Source organism: Tyto alba, unplaced genomic scaffold (genome assembly GCF_018691265.1).
Source record: "Tyto alba isolate M040663 unplaced genomic scaffold, T.alba_DEE_v4.0 Super-Scaffold_42, whole genome shotgun sequence".
NCBI lineage: Eukaryota > Metazoa > Chordata > Aves > Strigiformes > Tytonidae > Tyto > Tyto alba.
Genome location: NW_024881318.1, coordinates 26,422,142 through 26,441,909, shown reverse-complemented (window position 1 = coordinate 26,441,909; position 19,768 = coordinate 26,422,142). Strand labels below are relative to the sequence as shown.

Here is a 19,768-nt window from a genome sequence, read left to right as displayed (position 1 = left end):
CTGCATACATTTATACTAGAAAATAAAAATGCCTTATGTACTGTATAATCATTTTTCTGATTGTAACATCTCTTAAATTGTTTTAAAATCACATAAACCCAAGCATTTCCAGATATATCAAGAACAAGTCTTAAACACGCTGTTTTGATTCTGTTCCTCTGAAAAAAAGCATTTAGAAAAGGTGATGTCAAATTCTAGTGAAATGAAGTGCACAATAAATAAGGCTATTTAAGTCACAAAACTGTGGTGACCTCTGTGAATGAAAATGACACCCATAAAACTGACTACAGTATTACTTCTCAGTTCGTATTTGTTTTTGTTTAACACCATCTCAGTAGCAGTCAGTAATGCAACGAGAGGGGAAAAGTCTGAAACATTTTTTTGAGATTTTTTAAAATATTGGAGATTAACAGTAATTAAGAACACATTTGTAGAATGATTAATGAGACACTGCAAGAGTTGACATAATTTACTAATCTCAAGAAATCATCAGCTTCTTGGGATATAATCTGGGGAAATATCTGCATGGACTGCAACTCAAAACTCTGAAACTAACCTATCCATAGCAATACAACACTGGAAAGCAATTTAAAAATAACCATATTTTCCTGCCACAGAAAAGGAGTGATCTGCTGATAACAGAGTTGCCAAACTGGTAGCTAACAGGGAAAACTTCAAAATCCTCCCATTTTGGCCCTTCAAATCACCATTTCTCCAGATAAATACTAATTATAGCAGCTGCTACCATAATTCCTTCTGTACCTTAAAAGAAAGAACAAGCCTTTCACAGATCTTTGAAAAGGCTTATGTATTATTATTACCTGGTTCACTGCAACTGTACATACTTTTTCAATAATCAGTATTTTACGAAAATATCAATTTTTTTCTCTGGCAAATTTGATAAAGTTAAGCTTTTTGTGAGCAGGTTCCAGAAGGAGGAAAAAATTCCAAATGCCCTTTACTTGCACTAGCTTTTTTTTTATGTAAGAGGAAGGCATTAGCAGATTTGAAGCACAAAAAAAATATGTTGGTCTTATTCCAAAAATTATCCTGTATTTCACCATGTCAGAACACAGGTGGAATGAGGCTACACAACACACGCAGAGTACAGAAATCTCCAAATCCTCCTATCTCATTATGTGAGAATAGCATCCATAAACCTCTGTCAGTGAAGGGAAAGAGGTCATTTTCTCTCCTAAATGTAAGAGAAATAAGCTGTGTGCTTTTCACTAATGGTTTTAAATTTTATATAAGAGCTTTTTATGCTACTGAACACATTTGGATTAAGTACTATTCAGATTCAGAGAAATAGCCTCTGATGAGACTCTGCCTCTCACAGCACCAACAGAGAATATTTTAGTTTCCTTTTAATGGCCATAAAAATCGACTCAGTTCTTTCAACTTCATTGTCCAGATTTAAACACTGAAACGTCTGGTGAGGCATTTAATTCCTGTTTTTCAGAAAAGGCAGTGGTGATAACTCTTACTGACTTTTAGGTGGTTGCTTGGTTAGGCTTTAATGGAAGATCCTCTCAGGCTGGCCTGGCCACTTGCCTTTCTGTATGTGAGTGACCCTTTCCCTGCCACATTCCTGGACCTCCTGTGCACAACCACTAAATTGAATCTGTGTTTCTCCAAAGTGGTGGATTTATTGTACATGAGTGCCAGATCTGGCCCGTCTTGGAAACACTTAACATAAATGAAACTTTATATGAATGGAAGCATAGAAGCCAATCCCTGGGTCACTCTGTCCCCTGATAAGACAGGCATTTAAAAGACAGAGTTACTTGAAGTGGGATGCTGCCATCAGTTCAAAAGATGATTTCTTAGATGTATCCTGGGCCCAGTATCATCTGACCAGACGTCGATCTGTCCTGATGGGAGAAGGCCTTTTAAGAAAGCCTTTAAGAAAGATGGGAATGCATGGCAGACACCATCAGAGCAACCCATCTGGACTGGAACTCCCTCTCAAAGGAATCAGTAGAAAAGTCTCACTTGATCATTAGGCCAGAGGAAGTATACTCATTGCTCACATCTGGCTTTGTAGCTCTGGGTTAAGCACTCTTTTTCTTCATAATTAGTGGATAATTGACCTGTTAGCTTTCAACCTTTTTTGACATGTTGCATACAGTGTTGTGTTGCAGTTATGTTCAGTTTGCAAAACTGTACAAGCTAAAAAGTGAACTTCTGAATATATCCTTAAATGTTTTCTTTTGGAGATATCTTTGTAAAATAAAATGCAGTTATACAAAAGGAAAGCTGCAGAAAGTATCCAGAGTGAGGGAAATAAGATATCCCAGCTGTAGTGTTAGAGAAATATGTAAAGAACACTAGCAACTTTGCTCTGCTAGCTGCATAAACCTGTAACAGCAGAGACTTTAGCATAAATTTAAGAGGCTTAATAAATCTCTTGAGTAAAAAAAACATATTTACTACCCCTTACATTGGTCTAGCACTATCCATCTTCCTTAATGTGTTGATTTTAATAATTTCTCTTATGATATGATATCATCACCAATATTTCTTGGCATATTTAAAAGCTGCTCAATACATTATACACTGGGAAATTACAAAATATTTTTCTTAATATAAGTATAATAAACCAAAGTAAATTTAGTGTATCTATTTTCAAATATTGATAAATCAAGCATATATGGCTATACAATGAAAAGCAATATACAAATAGCTGCTGTAAAACTGTATGGATTTCTCTTATCAGAAGTTGTCAGTATTAAACACATATATTGTTATGGCTCTCTATTTACAGTAGACTCTCTGTTTACCTATTTATGACACTGTATTTACACTTTAGCCACACAAACCCTTTTCCTCAAAAAAAATACATACCTTTCTAATATTTCCACAGAACGGGTTAGGTTGTAAGCGATGTCTTGAGATCAACTAGTCCAACTCACCCTGCTCAAGCAGGGTCAGCTACATCAGATTGCCCAGGAGTGTGTCTGGTTGGGATCTGAGTATGTCCACAGATGGAGACTCCACAGCCTCTCTAGGCATTCTGTTTAACCACACTCACAGAAAAAATATGTTTTCTTGTGTTCATATGCATTTTCATGTGTTTCAATTTGTGCCCACTGCCTCTTGTACTGTCAGTGGGCACCACTGTGAAGAGTCTGTCTCCCTCTTCTTCATTCCCTCCCATCAGATATTTTTACAGATTGTATATTAAGAATTCAGAGGCTACAAATACTCCTGGTAATATTTCACTTAAGCAGCAGTACTTTAAATGTGTTCAAAAGTTTTGCAAATACTTTTTAGCAAGCATCTATATTCCCTCTTTGCACTCTCCTAGTAGTATTTTACTGCAGCAAACCTGTTAAATAGCTTTTTAGAAATTTAAATAGCCCTAAACCTAAAACTAATTCTCTATTTGTGAAACACACTTCATCTGTACTTCAAATCCAAAGGAGCATCAAACATTGAGCAAATTAAATGAGAACAGCTTGAAACTTCTATATACCAGACAGGCAGGGTGCTGAGAGACCTCAGGCTGCAGCTTTCCATCCATTTCCTCTGCTGCAGTGCTGACACTGTCAGTCCCTATCCCTGGCCACCAGCAGCTCCACAGTGAACTATAGTGGGGCAATTAGTTTGTCTGAAAATGCCTTCTTCCCACCCAAGTGAGTTCTTATTTCATCCAGTCAGTTCCTTGAACCGGTCTGCCATCAAATCATACGAAGTTGTGCTTGTGCAGAGGAAGAGTCTGTGCGCAACCAGAAATAGAAACTGGGCAGCTCTGCTGATCAATATGAAATCATACTTTATTCTGCACCCCCAACCTGTTATCACCACAGCGCTCTCCCAGTTTAAAGAGGACTGCTGCAAGATCTCTGCATCATGCAAAAATGAACAAACACTCCAGCATGGCTCAGTCATTTCCACTACTTTGTGACCTGTCTGTGCACAGTTTACATGCTATAAAGGGCCTAGCTCTCAATACCACAGTGCAATTTTATCAATGGTGCTTGAATTTACCTTTTCAAGCTCCAGGCATAAAAGACTGACTCATGCTGTTCCAGGTATCCCATTTACAGCACTACTTACCCTCTTCCTATCCCTGTACCCTTTCTGACATTGAACAGCCCTTACCCACCATGTTTTCCTACTGCTGAAACTCAGGAACAGTAGAGATGAGGGCATAAGGGGTCAGGAAGGGAGAATTTAAAAACAAGGTTAGGAGGCTTCTGTAGTTCTGCCAGCCTTTATTTTCACTTGTAGCTAAATTAAAGCCATAAATCCAAGAAAATAATATATTTTTTTGAGTCATTAAGTTAGTAATTTTAAAAATACTTTTCTGGTAGGACATTTTGAGAAAATGTTTATTATGTTTGGACTTTGTGATGATTTAACAAGTGTCCTGGGTTTCAGTGAATGGTGAGGTTTTTCAGTAGCAGGGGAGGGGGCTACAGCGGTGACCCCCAGCGAGAAGCTTCTTAAAGCTCCCCTGGCTCCAAGTGAGCCCCATCTCTGCACCAAGGCTGAGCCCATCAGCTGCGCCTCTGCAATAACGTATTTAAGAAAGGACGTGGTGAGGAGAGGTTGGACTTGTGAGGAGGAGTTGCTGCAGCTGCGTGAACACCAAGGTCAGTGGAGGAACGGAGGAAGAAAGGAGGGGGGAGGTGTGCCGGAGCAGAGACCCCCCTGTATCCTGTGGTGAGACAGCAGGGCGGCCCCCCTCAACACCCATGAAAATCTACGGTGGAGCAGACGTTGATTTATGGCCTGTGAGGGGCCTCAAATGGATATTTAAGGTGGCAGCACCTGCAGCCAGCCAGGACCCTGGGGAAGAAGCAGCGCTGGGAGGATTGCAGCATGCGGGGGTGTCCCACGCTGGAGCAGCTTGGGAAGGGCTGCAGCTGTGGGAGGGAATCCAGTGAGAAAAAGTTAGTGACCCACAATGGAGCAGTGTGGGGAATGCTGCAGCCCGTGGGAGGGACTCAAGTCGGAGAAAGTTTGTGGAGGACTGTCTCCTGTGAGAGGGGGACCATGCTGGAGCAGGGGCAAGAAATTCCAGAAGTTTCTTCTCCACCCGCCCCGCCCCAAAGACAGAAGAAGCTGCAACACTGACTGCACCCCCCATTCCCTGCCCCTGTGTCACTGGGGGGAGGCGGTAGAGATATCGGGAGCAGAGCTGAGCCCGGGAAGAAGGGAGGGGTGGGGGGAAGGTGTTCTCAAGATGTGGCAATGCTTCTCACTGTCCTACTCTGCTAAGTGTTGTTGCTAGTGTCTGTAATAAATTATGGGGTTTTTTTCTTCCCCTAACACAACTGCCTTTTGTCTATGACCATAATGGGTGATTTGCCCCCCCTAGTCCTATCTCAAATCCCAAGCCTGGCCTATTTTCCCCTTCTCAGTGCTGGAGGGGAAGTGGGGAGTGAGTGGCTGTGTGGTGCGCAGTTGCCCTCTGAGCTCCAACCATGACAGCAAGAGGAAACCAATGAAATGCAAAATATTATAACCTCACTTCAAAAATCAAGAAGTTTTAAAATATGCACCCAGAACAGTTCCTTGCAACTGAAGAAAGCCTATGTGGAATAGTCCTAGGAAGAGTTAAATGCAAATAAAACCTTACAGTGGATTAACTTCACCAAATTTTGTTCTGTATGCATTTTGGATGTGGCCCATCACATATTATTCTTTCTTTCTTCTTCTTATGACTATATTTGGTTAGCAAGGTTTTACTATAATTTTAACTACATATTTATTCAGACCAGAAATACTGGAAGTAAAGCTGCAAATATTTTTCTGTATTTTAAAAACTTGCATTTTTATACCTGTTTGGAAAAAGACTCTGGCAATTGTAGTGCGACACAGTGGACATGGAGTGCTGGCTGGATTGTCTTTGGCAAGCATCCTTAAGCAAGGTTCACAGAAGATGTGGTGGCATGGGTAGCACATGTAAGGATTGAAATAAACATCCAGGCACACTGCACAGAGATAGCTTTCTTTGTCTCCTCTGAGTTCATGCTCATCATCTGTATGCAGGTTATCATCTGCAGTCTGCAAGGAGAAAAAGAAAACAAAAACATCTTTTCACAGCTCAGCTCACAACTATTTTCGATAAACCAGTCAGCAGGAAAGTGACTTTAAATAACACTTAAAAAGTTGGTACACACTGGTGATATTCTTAATTTTTAATACAGGTTACTTTTAATGAGATGATGAAACATACTGATAAGACAGGAATGTCACAACAAGCACCGTGTGGGAAAGGAGAACAAAAATCATGAGACAGTAAAAGGAAATAACAAAACCAAAAGGCTGAGTAAAACTGTTCTATGATCAGATTTATTCTTTTAAAGGGAATTTTAACAATTCATTTGTAACTTCATTGCCAAATACCTGGCTACTTTGCCAAGAAAGGCAAAACCAAACAAAAATCTCTAAAAATAAACTGTGGATTGTTCTGCCTTTGAAAGGTAATTTATGAAGGGCATGTTTCAGCAAGAATAAAGACTCACAGTTTGAAACAAGCCACAGCTTTATTACTACAATGCAGAATCTAAACCTTAGAGCAGAAAGTCTAGGAACCTCTAGTATCTTTGGTAACTGATTTTTGCCTGCATGTATGCTCCAAATTTCCTTGCACTGATATATTTCTAGCAAGACATAGCTGGACCTCCCAAATAGTGTACACATGATATGAGTGTAATAACTTGTGTATACTGACAGGCTCCTGCTTTGCTCTTGTGAGATGACTAAACCTTTCAATGTAATCTGAAGATTTTATACTAATGGTGGCCAGGGTTATTGGCTTAAAGAAAAAAATACTTTTTTTCATCTCTATGAGAGCCACACAAAAGGCACTGACTTTGCTCTAGCTCCTCTATCCATCATGTTTCACAACTAACAGAACCCAGCATAGCCCAATAACCAGGAGACCCACCAGGAAACAACCAAGACAGAAGGGTGTCAGACACTGATGAGAATCAAAACTCTTCTCTCATGCCCTTTGTTTTAAACTCCCAATCCTTGACTAATTATTGCAGTTTAAGTGTATCAGTGACTTCCTGCAGACTCCAGTATCCATACTTAGTATCCTCGTGCTCCTTGCTTAACCACTGCTCTGTACCTACCTCTTTGCTACTCCTCCAACACTAGTCTTGCATGTCCTTCCAGACACTTATTACTGACCTATTATTGATGCATTTCTACCCAATAAATACTACTCTGTGCTAGAGCAGTTGCTTGGTTTGCATCTAGGTTGCATACCCACTAGTTGCATATTACACAGGCCACTTTTGGCACTGATAGGTCACAGCAGACAGCCACTGACTGTTACTGGTACACCAAATTTTAATGACAATTGTTATTTTGTGCCTACTGTAGAGATGGGAGTCTCTAGATCTGTTTCAGAGATGATTATATGTACAGCTTACTGGTTTGGATTTCTGTGGTCTCTTATGATCGTCCTCTTCTACCTGGGATACTGCATTTTGCAAATAGTGAGTAAGCCCCAACAGTGTGGCTACTGTGAAATGCATTTAAAAATACAGAGCAGATGTATTTATCCAGAATTTATCAGTTCTGGGGGTAAGCACTCATCCTGCCAGCCCAGCTCAACCTTTGCATTGAACTCTCCAGAATACCAGGTGCCAAGAGGGCTTATAAATTCTGGCCTGCTGTGACAAACACACGGAGACAGTCTGGGTTTAGCATGATGTCTAAATGTAAACTCTTGTGCAAACCTAAGCATCAATAACAGTGTGGCTCTTGTAGCACTTATCTCAGGTTGATTTTCTCCATGACAGACTTGAGCTGGGCCCAAAAAACTTCAGTGTGTACTGAAATTTACTGCAGAGGCAATGAGGCTGTACTGACAAGCAGCCAGTGCAGGTCTGGCTGGGACTACCTTCTAGCTTCTCTACCTTCTAGCGAAACAAGACCCAGACAGTAACAGCTGGTTACTTCCAGCTCCATGCTGCAGAAGAGAGTGTTAGAGTAGCACTATATGACAACTAATCAGTAACATTGTTTAACCCAGACTGTTTCTACATTTACAGCACAACATGCACCAGAACAGAATGGCAAAAAGGGAATTGTGAGTTGATCACAGCTAGATTATTTTAGAATGAAGGAAGCTTCATATTACCATTTCTTTGATAAAAAGTGAAAATAACTTGGCACAGAAATTGAGGAAAGTAGCCTGACTTGAGAAATGATAGAGATGAATTCAGCAGAAATTAGGAAACACTAATGCATTATGACAATGACAGACCACCTTCAACCCAGTCATGTGAACTTGTCAGTGATAGGTTAATGGTTGGACTTGATGACCTTAAAGGTCTTTTCCAACCTGAATAATTTTATCATTCTATGATTCTGTGTAAGGACAAAGTCGTAATTAAAAGCTAGAACAAAACCAAAAGACAGGTAGGTTGAGAAGGGGAGCAAGCTTCTGTTGTCTAGTTTTGATGAGTACTGAGCAGAAATGAAACAGACATTGTGTATTGAGGAGTTGCCTGTCTTACTGGCTGCAAGTTAAACATCTTGCATGATCCAGTTAAGTAAATGAGGAAGCTAGAGGCAAAATGGATGAGGAATCAAGGGTATAGTTGGTTCTGAGATAGGTTTGTAATCATAGTAAGATGCACAAACTGGAGAATCTCAGAGACAATTGCAAGTAGATCAAAATTATTCTAATGTGGAAACTAGACTCTAGTTAAGAGTAATTTGCTTGGTGGATCAGAGGAAGAGCTGTCTTTTCTACAGCTTTGAACCCCTTCTCAAAAGACCTATCTAGGCATATGGCATCATTTAGTACTGCAAAGCTAAAATCAGAGCAACGTCCTTATGCAAGAAGCTAATGCATACTAATTTAAACAAGCATTGTTTTTCATTTACAATTAAGCAGTGCCTATGTGTTCCAACTAGAGCCAGACCTTCGGTGTTTGAGAGCTTTACAAGTCTATACCTGAATGTTGTTCTTGCAGAATTATAATACAGACAAAATTGAGAAAGACCATGTAGACATCAAAGACAGTGATGGGAGTAAAAGATTGCCAAATACTAATAGTAAAACCTTAAAAGCAAAACTATTAATCCTAAGAGATGAAAGAAAGAGCCTTCAAAAGTTTCCATCTTCCCAAGTCACCTGGGAACTGCTAATACTGACTGTATCACCTAATGGTAACCCCTGATATTTCTCTGGTTGGATGGAAGAAGGATGTTAACAGAAAAAAAGAAAGGAATAGAGGATCAGCTTCTGCTTGAAAAGCCTATAAAGAATGCTAACTAACAAGGAGTCTAATGTAGTTTGGTTGGACTATGTGAAAGTATGTGATTTACTCCCACATTCAGAGAGAACACATGCATGAAAGAACGACATGATATTTAATGTAAGATTTACATATAATCTTGTGAAAGGCCTAGGACTAGTGGACATAGACACTAACAAGGAAAGATTCTATACGTATGCTACCAGTAAAAGGAGGTTCAGAGTAAAATCTGAAAGTATGATCGGAAAAGTGATAAAACTAAATAAAGCACATATAACATTTACCCCAAGATGCCAAACTATGAAAAAAAATTTGCAAACCCCCTTATTCTAAACAAACAAATTTAGAATGCGTTGTAAGTTCAAAAATGTCCACAGTTAAAGGGAATAATGACCAAGAAAAGGAATCAGTTCTATATTTCACATGATTATCTTGCAAAGATATCTGTGTGAAATAAAACTTGGAAATGTACATAAAACTGTATTTCATAGAAATATTAATCTAGCAAAGACCATGATCAAAGTTGGATTTTTTTAAAGGGCCTGGAAATTAAGTAAACATTAGAGAAAGCTTTCCATATATTTAATTTTTTAAACAGAAGAATGAAAGCCTAAGGATGCCTGGGTGTGCTTCATCCATGCAAACACAACTCCAAGTTAGTTAGTAGTTGACTTACTATTAGCATATAATAATTGTACCAATAAATTGCCCTGAAATGACAGCAGCAGAAGAATCTAAATGCCTTATAGGGATATATTCTTCTACTAAGCAAGAATTAAAATAAAAGAATCCCATAGACTCTCCCCATCTAAATGAAATCAATGTGAAAACAAGAGTCAGGGATAAGCCATTTGACACGGACATGACATTTTCAGGGGAGTGCTTGGCAGTGCTGTGGTACTAAGAACGAGAAATAATCTGTATAGTCTGGGATGGGATGTGCTAAGCAGCATAGTGCTGTGCAGGATGGAGGACTAGAGAAACACCTAGCAGTGTGAGATGCTGGCCTGAATAGTAATATGCACTGTGAAATGGCTGAGCATTAAATAGCACAAGATAGTGCAGAAAATTGTGTAAGAATGATGAAGAGTCCTGTGGAACAGAGACTGGGGAAACAAGACAGATTCATTATTAGTGTGTGGCCCACCTCACACATCCAAAAGTTCTCTTAAAATGAGAAAGGTTATTCATCCTTGCCATAAAACTGTGGAGATCCCATTCCAGACTGCATTTGTAACATAATGGTGACTACATGCTCCACTAGACAATGATAATCTTTTCCAGTACTTCCTTACTAAAAGATACTGACATATGTGGTGATCAGAATACATATCTGTTAGATGTTACATAGACTAGTTAGAAGGGGAAAAAATTTCTTTCTGTTCTTCCATGCTTCATGTAAAGGTGGATAAAACTAGTCTCTTCAGTTTTCTTACATGAGCAGTACCTCAAACAGTACCTGAAAAGGGGCACAGTGGTGTGGGAGGCTCAAGAAGCCACATTTTCACCCTTACAAACCAGGAGGAAGACCTGATTTCCTGCACATTCACACACCCCACATTTTGAAAGAGTGCAGTATGCATATTCTCCTTTTTTCTCTTGGAAGCTGCCTCTTGGTCATCTGTTCTACACTATTTGTAAGCTGTACATAAATAAATCTACAGTGATTTGCAGCTCTAAAATAGACTTTGAGGCTTCAGTTATACTATGTAATCAGAACCATACACCGTAGGTCTGAAAAAGTTTAAAAGGATGAATATAGAACCTGTTTTGTACAGAAATGGATCGAAAAGAAATAAATACTTCTTGGTTGCTGCTAGAAAAAAAAAAAAAAAATCAGTACATTTACCCTAATTTCCAACAGAAATGCAGCTTATGGGAGTGACATGTCTATCCATCTGTCAGGTCATCCTACAACAGCTTCTGAACCCATTAGACAATTGTAACCAAAACTGACATAAGGGTTTTGACCTCAGGTACACTGGCTTCCTGAAAATTGCATAGAAATTGGCAGCTAGATTGAGTAGAGAGACTGAAATGGGTGCTATCACTATGGACAAGTCTGCAGGTGCTTTGTTGCTTTGAACAGAATTTATCTAGCCTAATTTCTGCAGATTAAATTGGTGACTTTTTATGGAGTTTAAAAAGAAAACTCAGAAAATAAATTCAAGTCCAATTTTAAAATGTAGGAAAAACCTTACCAAAAATCTTTACTAGCTAAACTAGCAGAAGTTCTTCCAAATCAGGCCATAAGATCCATGAGGGTTTGTATGCTTTTGAGCACTCTGTTTTGGTTGACTGGTATGATGAATGGAAAAGGGCATCTTTTCAGGTGTCTGGCAAACCTAAGGTTGAAGCATATAAATCATAATAGGGCAGAGGTGCCAATGCCTATGGGTTAAATATCTGTACAAATCAGTAAATCAGTCTGAACTTCCTGCACTCTACATTTCTCTCCATACAATATTTCAGAAAAATCCACAGGCAAGCCTAAAACTTCAAAGCAGAGCAAAGCAGCCTAAACATCTCTCTGGAGCTACTGACTGCCACATCCTCCATTTAGACCCTCTGTGCAGCATTTGGGTTGGATAAATTGGTCAAGGAGAAGCAACTAAAGGACATTTTCTTCATTTTTGTTTGAGAAAACTTTTGTTTAAAGCTAACAGTGTTTTGTTTTGTGTTGTGTTTTTTTTTTGTTGTTATTTGGTTGGTTGTTTTTTTTTTTTTTTGTGTTTTGTTTTGTTTTTTATTCTCTGTCATTTAGAAGTAGCTTTAGAAAGTGGAGTTGTTCATCTTGTGTGGTTAAGTGCTTTGCCGACCAGGGCTTCTAAGTCAACTACTAATAGGACACCTATACTTCTTGTATATGGGACTCTAAAGAAACAACAATAAATGAATAGAATGAAAGTGAAAATCAGAATACTCTCAACAGATATATGCACTCTAACCTCTACTTGGCCTCTTTTGTGTTCTAGAGAAAATAAATTACCTGTCTTCTTGCTTCTCAGAGATGATATACTCCTTAACACTCTAATTCCCTTTCCCTCTCTATTGAAGTTACTAAAGGTTATTCTGAGGTCATGTTTATTCATGAAGGCTCCTGCTTTTCAGACCTGAAAAGTGTTTGACCCTCCAAACTTTGTTTTTTCCACACTTTTAACAATTTGCCTAATCAAATATGCTTGTTTTCATTTGTTTGATCAAATATATGTACACATACTAACTTATCTTTATCAATCTCTAATTGTTTATATCTTTAGGTAATGATAACTACAATAGTATTACTACAATCTTTTCTTATTCCTGAATGATGTCATAGTGAACAACACAAACAAATGAAATTTCTTATCTAGTCAAATTATTATGCATAGGGCCATAGTTGAGAAAATTAAGTATCAAGTTTTTAATGTTTACTGTATTCAAATATTACATGTTAAAAACAGAGCCAGGTCAATAACTCTATGAGTTTATCATACTCCTGCCTAAGACAATTATCCAGTCTATTATTTTAGTATCTGAGCACTTCATGAGTGCAATTCATCACAATTTGTCTGGCTAGCTGAATTTATTTTCTCTAACATGCATTAAAATTTCTGGTACTTGCCTGCTGTGACTTTGTACTACTGCCAACCTACTGAGCTATGATAAACGCATGAAGTTCTGCACAGTGCTGTTTGCACTTGACTAGGTGGCTGCCTTTGCATAAATCACAAGTGAATCATTACAAGGTCCAAGTCTGCTAGCCATCAATTGAAATGCATGCAGAAAAACTGGATAGCGTACATAAAAGACGCTAGAAATTAAAACAATGAGCCAATAGCCTGAAGATGAGATGCTCATAGAGAGCAAATAATGCTTGTTAGTTATGAACACTAATGTGTGAGCTGGCACTAGTACTGTTTTCTTTTGTTCGGATGCAGTAAGACACAATTCAGAGCAAGAATCAAAGGTGCTGACAAGGCTGTGCACAGTCAACCAATCTTTGAGAATTGCTCCAAGTTCACTACTCTTCTCAGGAAAAAAAAGATGTTGTGTTGTGCACCCTGAAATATAAGTAAGTCTTCTCATACGTTGTCCTGGAAAAGTCACCTTGAACATACTGTTGAAGCATACAGAAGGAGATAGGAAAGAACACAATTTTTTTGGTCCCAGGTGGAAACACTTGGGATAACTTGGTACTAGAAGCTATGCAACTGATGTGCATGGACACAGGGCCTTGCTTCAGTGCTGACAAACACCGTCTGGAGCACCTGTACTGGAAACCATTCCTTATGACTAGTAAGCAAGAAGTGCCCAGAGCCATGGAATTATGCATTTCATTTAACCTATGTGATGTTGCTCCTTTGATGAGACTATTCACATCATGAGCAAAGCAAAGGCCTGACCAATGGAAGATGTAGGGAAATGAAAACCTGTCAATTCTATGGAGCCTTGTAAGGAAAAAAAATATCTTCGAGTATTGAATGCCAGGACACCTTCATAATGTGGATATAGAAAACCAGTGGAAGAATATAGCTTGTGCTTGACCAAAAGGAATTTTTTCTCTTGCTACCTACTGTTTTTAAAGGCTCTCTTGAAATTCTGTACAGGTTATTACTGAGATCTCTTCTACAATAACAAATATACCCAAGTTTGAACATCTACAATTTAAAACTGACATTGAAAACCAGAGAGGGCACAACAAAAACATATAAAAGCCTAAAATATATCCTACAACAGAAGGCAAAGGAATGAAATCAACTTCATTTTTAAAAAACTACCATAAAAAGGAATAATAAGATGCCATATCTTACAGATATAATTAACACTTCAAACTAAAAATAAGCCACAAAATTGAAGTGAGAGCTATAACAATTTAAATATATTATCAGTATGATAAACTCTCCACCACTTACAGGCTACAGATGCAGACTATTTTTTTCAAAATAGCTAATCTCATGTCCTGTAAGTTAATGGAGTAGGTAAAAGACACTGAGTGCAAAGCCCACAGGAGGCTGTTTGCCAGTGTATAACTATTACAGCCCACTTGCAGACAGAAGTTAACTAAGAGATAGTAGTAGCACTGAAATGGATGGATTAATTCAGCACTCTACAGTACATAAAGCCCATCCTTGTACAAGGGCACTTCACTGAAGCCTAAGTAGCTTCAGCCTGCATTCCTCTTCTTTGGAGAAGCAGTTATATTAAAAAAATAACAAGGCAATCTGACAATATCTGACTTTCATAGACCTAAAAGTATTGCAAAGAAACAACAAAAACATGACTTAAAATGAATGTAAAGTTTTACAGGGTATATTTATTTAATCTGATTGTTCAAATCAAATTAATTAATTAATATTATTTAGAGCATTTTTTAAACCTCCAGTTAAGAGATTAATTGAGAGTTACAGAACTGTAGTAATTTTAGTAGCCTTTTAATGTCAAATATTATTTAATATTAGTTAAATGCACTGCTAATATTATTTCCTTAAAGTAAAAGGACAAATTGAGGACATAACTACAGTACCTTAAGAAAAATACATTTATAAAATGCCTTGATACATGGCAAGTTAACCAGTTTTTTTCACTGAAATATTGTTACTTTGGCAGATCTTTCATCTTACTTATGTAAGGCGATAAAGGCTTATTTTGTGAAAGAAGTGAAAAACAAAACTCAGAAGAACAGATAAAGGAGAAAAAAACTATCTAACATTTTTTCTTTTTATTCCTGTACACACTTTACAGAACTAGAATAATGACTGCTTTCTTGTATTGCTGATTCATACTGTTTTAATCGGGTTGAAAAAGGCCACAGAGAACTCAAAATTCCTTGTATTAGACGTTGTACATGGGTATTATGTATATACCCCCTTCCTTTCCAAGCATCTTATATATTTCAATTTTTTGTTAAGATGCGTTTGAAATTATTTAAACATTTTTTGTTATGCAATTTGGTTAACCTCTGCAGTTCCTTCTGTGGAGTAATTCTGCCTTTAAGCTTTTGGGATATACATCTAAACTGGCAGCTCTAGTTATTATTAACCTCTTGGAAATTTCTCTTAGCAGAATTCTATTTATTGTTTAAGGAACATCTGTAAACACAGCTTTTATGAAGATCTCTTTAAGATCATGGCAGTTACTTCACTGACTTATCACAGAGTATTATTCCTACTAAAATAATTAATTTAATTATCAAGATTAATTCAGAAAGAGGCCACTGGAATATATATTACTCAAAATACTTGAACCACCATCATCTTAATGCTTTACTATTTATACCCACCCCTGAACTAGTATATAAGAAATAAGTGCCATGTTACAAGCTTATCTACATTTTTATTTTGATTTTGTGTTTAATAAAACACACACATTATTTATTCAGGCATTTAAGAGAATGATGTAATCATTATAGCTCAGTTGACAAATGAAGCTTCACACTAAAAATAAGTATGCAGAGTAGAGAATCCAGGCAGAGTTTTTAATGTCACTACACCCACCAATAAAGCAAATATTAATAATCATTCATCTTTATTGTAACTGAGATTTCAAGCAAAGAGGAAGAAAATCAATTTGCAGAGGCCTACAGAAACTTCTATGAATCTCCTAGAGTCTTGATGCAGTGTCTAAACAACAGGTAAAAGGTTGTGTTGGCCCTTCTGGTGTGAATCCCACGCAAGGAAAATGTTTCCCTTTTTTACAACTTCTTTCTTTTTACAGAAGTTGTAGTGGAAAAAGGGAGAGTATTGTTCCTCCTTTTGGTATTACAGATCTCCCTTGCGTTTTAGAAACTGACATGATGTAGAACTGGCAGTAACGTGTGTGCTAAACATACTGCTGAGGTTTGCAGACATATTTGGACTGCAAGGTTAAATTATAGTCCTGAAGAAGTAAAACATGCTTCAAGTACAAAGATTGCCTTCTGTTAATTAGATTAAAGCAGTTGCTACCTGCATCTGAAGAGCGCTATTCTCTAGTAAAACGGGAGTACAACTACTCTCTAGTACAAGATAGTAGTTGTTCTGGCACATGGTAAAAAGACAGAGTCCTGACAATTCACATAGGTAAAGAGCTAGAGAATCAATACATTTTTTCTGTTGAAATATTGTTGTACCTGTAGAAATAGCCTATCTTTCAATGTTAACAAAGAGATTTGCAGCACTGAAATTGCAGACAACTGTGTGCATTTATTTTTCCATTCTACTTCTAGGCTTTGTGTGAATGTATATACTATTACTCTGTTAGGGAAAATACTCATAACAAAATGTCTGGAAAAGAATGTCTGGAACAGTGCTGAAATATTTTCAGCTTTGTATAAATACAGTGTATGAAACAACGCATCTGAAATTCTTCTTATCATTCAGCAGAAGCCTAAGCAATTTACAGTAATGCATGACACAATCTGAGTTGACAGCGTACAAAGGGCCCTTTTGTGCAGAACACTTACTCTTACCATTGAAATAGGTCTCTTCCCCACCACTATACAGCAGAAAGTGGAGTAGATAACATGGGAAACATGCTAGTCAAAGATGGAGGTCCATTCCTGTTTTGAACAGCAATGGCGAACTGTTTATAACTCAGTGTATCTCCACTTCTAGAACACAGCTTTAAAAATAACAACATCAATCTACAGATTATAAGTTTCCTACCAAAGCCTCACTGTTCCTGGGCTTTGCCAGCTCCAAGTTACAGTTCCCTCTGCTCATATAGTCTACAGCAACCGCACAGATTTGCCTGCTAAGTTATCAAAAGATCAACACAATGAGAGTTACATGGGGGTTTTGGCTGCTAGATACAGTCATAGAAGACTTACTATTGTTCTGGACAGAATGATGTGTTTACTGAACTCTCATCACAGGCTTTTCCAAAAATGTCTTTATTTAAAGACATTTTACACAAATTCCTTAGTAGTATTATGTAAGCATGACCTTCCTTTCAGTCATTAATTGTGGTGGCTACATGATCACTCAAATTTTATTAATGCAATAATAACAGATTTCCAATACAGGCTGGGGCAAAAGTGAGAAAGTTCTTGCTTTTTATTCATCAGATAGAAGGTAATTTAGATAAGATCATCACAACTATGACTCAAGGGAGGTATTTAACACAAACAAATTAACTGCGCCTCTATCTGTATTCACCTGCATGCACATTATAATATGCCCAACTCTGACCCTTCAGCTGGGAACTTGTTGAACGTGATATCCTTCTGTCTGGGCTGGGTGCCCAGATTGTCCTTTTCATTAGGCTGGGACACGCCTACCTCTCACCCCAAAATCAAGATACAAACAGGAGGTCCTAGATTTAAGAAACTGCAAGTACCCTCTGCTTCCACATTCAAGGCATAATTTGTGACATATTACAGTAAAAAAAGGATTCACCTAGTGAGATGAATTGCTTTAAAATAAGTTTCCCTAAAATTAGGAACCTAAAACTATATTTAGACAATTAAATGATTGTCCCAGTTTTCAAAAGTTTCCTTATCTGGATGGAGCAACTGAGTGATCACCTTGCTCTGAACAATCAGGCCACCTATTTAAAGGGTCTTGGCCAAGTTTCATAAACTCCATTTTAATTATTCATTACATAAATAGACTCCATCTCTAAGCAGTGTTTAAAGTGCAACATTTACTTACACTGAAGGAAAATAAAGAAAAGTAAAGGGTTCCAAAGAAGACTATATCTAAGAAACTTAGGTAATCGGATTTCATCACTGTTGCTTAATTTTTTAATATCTGGTAAGATCACTACTGAACAATCCTAAATTCATCAGAATCAAATATTTGAATTCACTTCTTATGCAGTTCTGGGATTACTTGAAAAAATCATATACATTTTTTCCATAAAATGCAAACAAACAAATCACTGTAGTATATAAATCTATGTTTTTACTTCACAAAGTGAGGAAAATTATGGCAGATTTTCCATTACTACAAATTTGCAAGAAGTCCAAATTTGTTTGATTTCCTACAGAACTGTTACTGCCTTTCTGGAGATTTTCTATAAGTTGTAAATGACACTTTGGAAATAAAAAATTATTTAAGGTTAAGACTCAATGAGTCATCAACAAGAAGAAAATCTTTTTCTCCATTTTGATTACATAGTTACTCTGACTCAGTAAAACTTGCAGTTTGTAATCCATCTGTAGTAGATATTGTAATGCAAAATTATAATAAACCATCAAGATACAAAAGTGCTTCAGATGCCTTCATGGAGCAACAATAAAAAATAAGTCCCTTTTTTTTCTTATTTTCATGCAACCTTTGGTGAGTGACATTGAAATTCGATCCTGCATTGTTTAAAAAAAAAAATCCAGGTGGATCTGCAGTAACAAAATGCAATCCAACCATTCCATATATTGCTTTTCTGACAAATATCTAGATGCTCAGTTTGGTCAACAAATCTCTCAACTCTTATTATTTATGATATTTTATCAGAAAATTTATCTGAAATATTATTACAAATTATGGTTCTGTGACGGCAGCTGTCAGCAATAAGCACTACTTTCTTTCTTTGGCATTTTATTCAGTCATATCTGAAGTCATCCAAACTGCAAAAGCTTCTTTTCCTCAAATTTAACCAGTGGATGCCTAGGTCTGAAAGTGCTGAACATGGATGGCTTCAAAGGGGTCAGCTGTCAGTACACTGATACTTAAATAAATCCTCTTTCCAGATATCTGATATAAGCTGCTGTTACCCAAATCTTTTCTGTCCAATAAGGAGAGCAGAAATTATTGCTTATTTTTTATTTCTTGGTATAAGTGAAAAATCTTGTATGCATGCACGAACATTTCTGTATTAACTAGTAATTTCATATACACTTCCATTAATATTTCACACAGAGCAAACCATTCCCTGAACAGGTATTACAACAGTCAGAATTTATTTAATGCAAGATATGAATTTTCTGTGTTGTATAAGCAGCATATTGCATTCTATTTCATTTTTCCCAGAAGTTATTTATGAAGATGGTGAGGCCATTTTAAATTTTAGGGCGGCAACACTTCTCATGCGCCTTCCTACAAAAGCCTTGAGGGGTCTGAATAATGACCTCTGACAATTTCAATCTTTTCTCTCTGCTACAGTTTAGTACTGCAGATTTTCCTTCAGTGAAGTGTCTCACAAACCAGAAACCAAATATGAAAATCCATCCCCCCCAAAAAATCAGAGATTTTAAAGCTTTTCTTTGGAATGACAGGATGCTGAAATAGAAAAATTGAGCTGAACATCTACTATTTCACATTTCTCTGCCTGGATTAAAAAAGTAGGATGCAACTATTAATGTTGGTGCGACATACTCACCAACAGAAAAACTGTGCTGAAGTCTGTAACAACAATTACTGTGCTGAAGTCTGTAACTGACTATAAATATAATTAGTAGCAAAAAGCAAGCAACCACAACATAATTGGTAACCATGTAACAGAGAACATACAGACAAAAAAAATCCCAGATCATTCACCCTTGACCATGACTTCTTAAACACCATTTCCTTTGCAATAGCTTGTTTAAAACATAAACCTTACAAAGCATCTAGATGGTCCACAAATTGAAGCTT

The 19,768-nt window shown here is 37.3% G+C and overlaps 1 protein-coding gene across 2 annotated transcripts in view; it reads right to left on the bottom strand.

Annotated features, from left to right (window-relative positions):
- Nucleotides 1-19,768, bottom strand: part of RNF180 (ring finger protein 180) — an 81,100-nt gene that overhangs the window by 22,059 nt on the left and 39,273 nt on the right. For both annotated transcript variants that reach the window (XM_042804916.1, XM_042804917.1), the window contains exon 5: nt 5,793-6,018. In XM_042804916.1, coding sequence (XP_042660850.1) covers nt 5,793-6,018 — 226 coding nt within the window. The remainder of the gene's footprint in view (nt 1-5,792; nt 6,019-19,768) is intronic.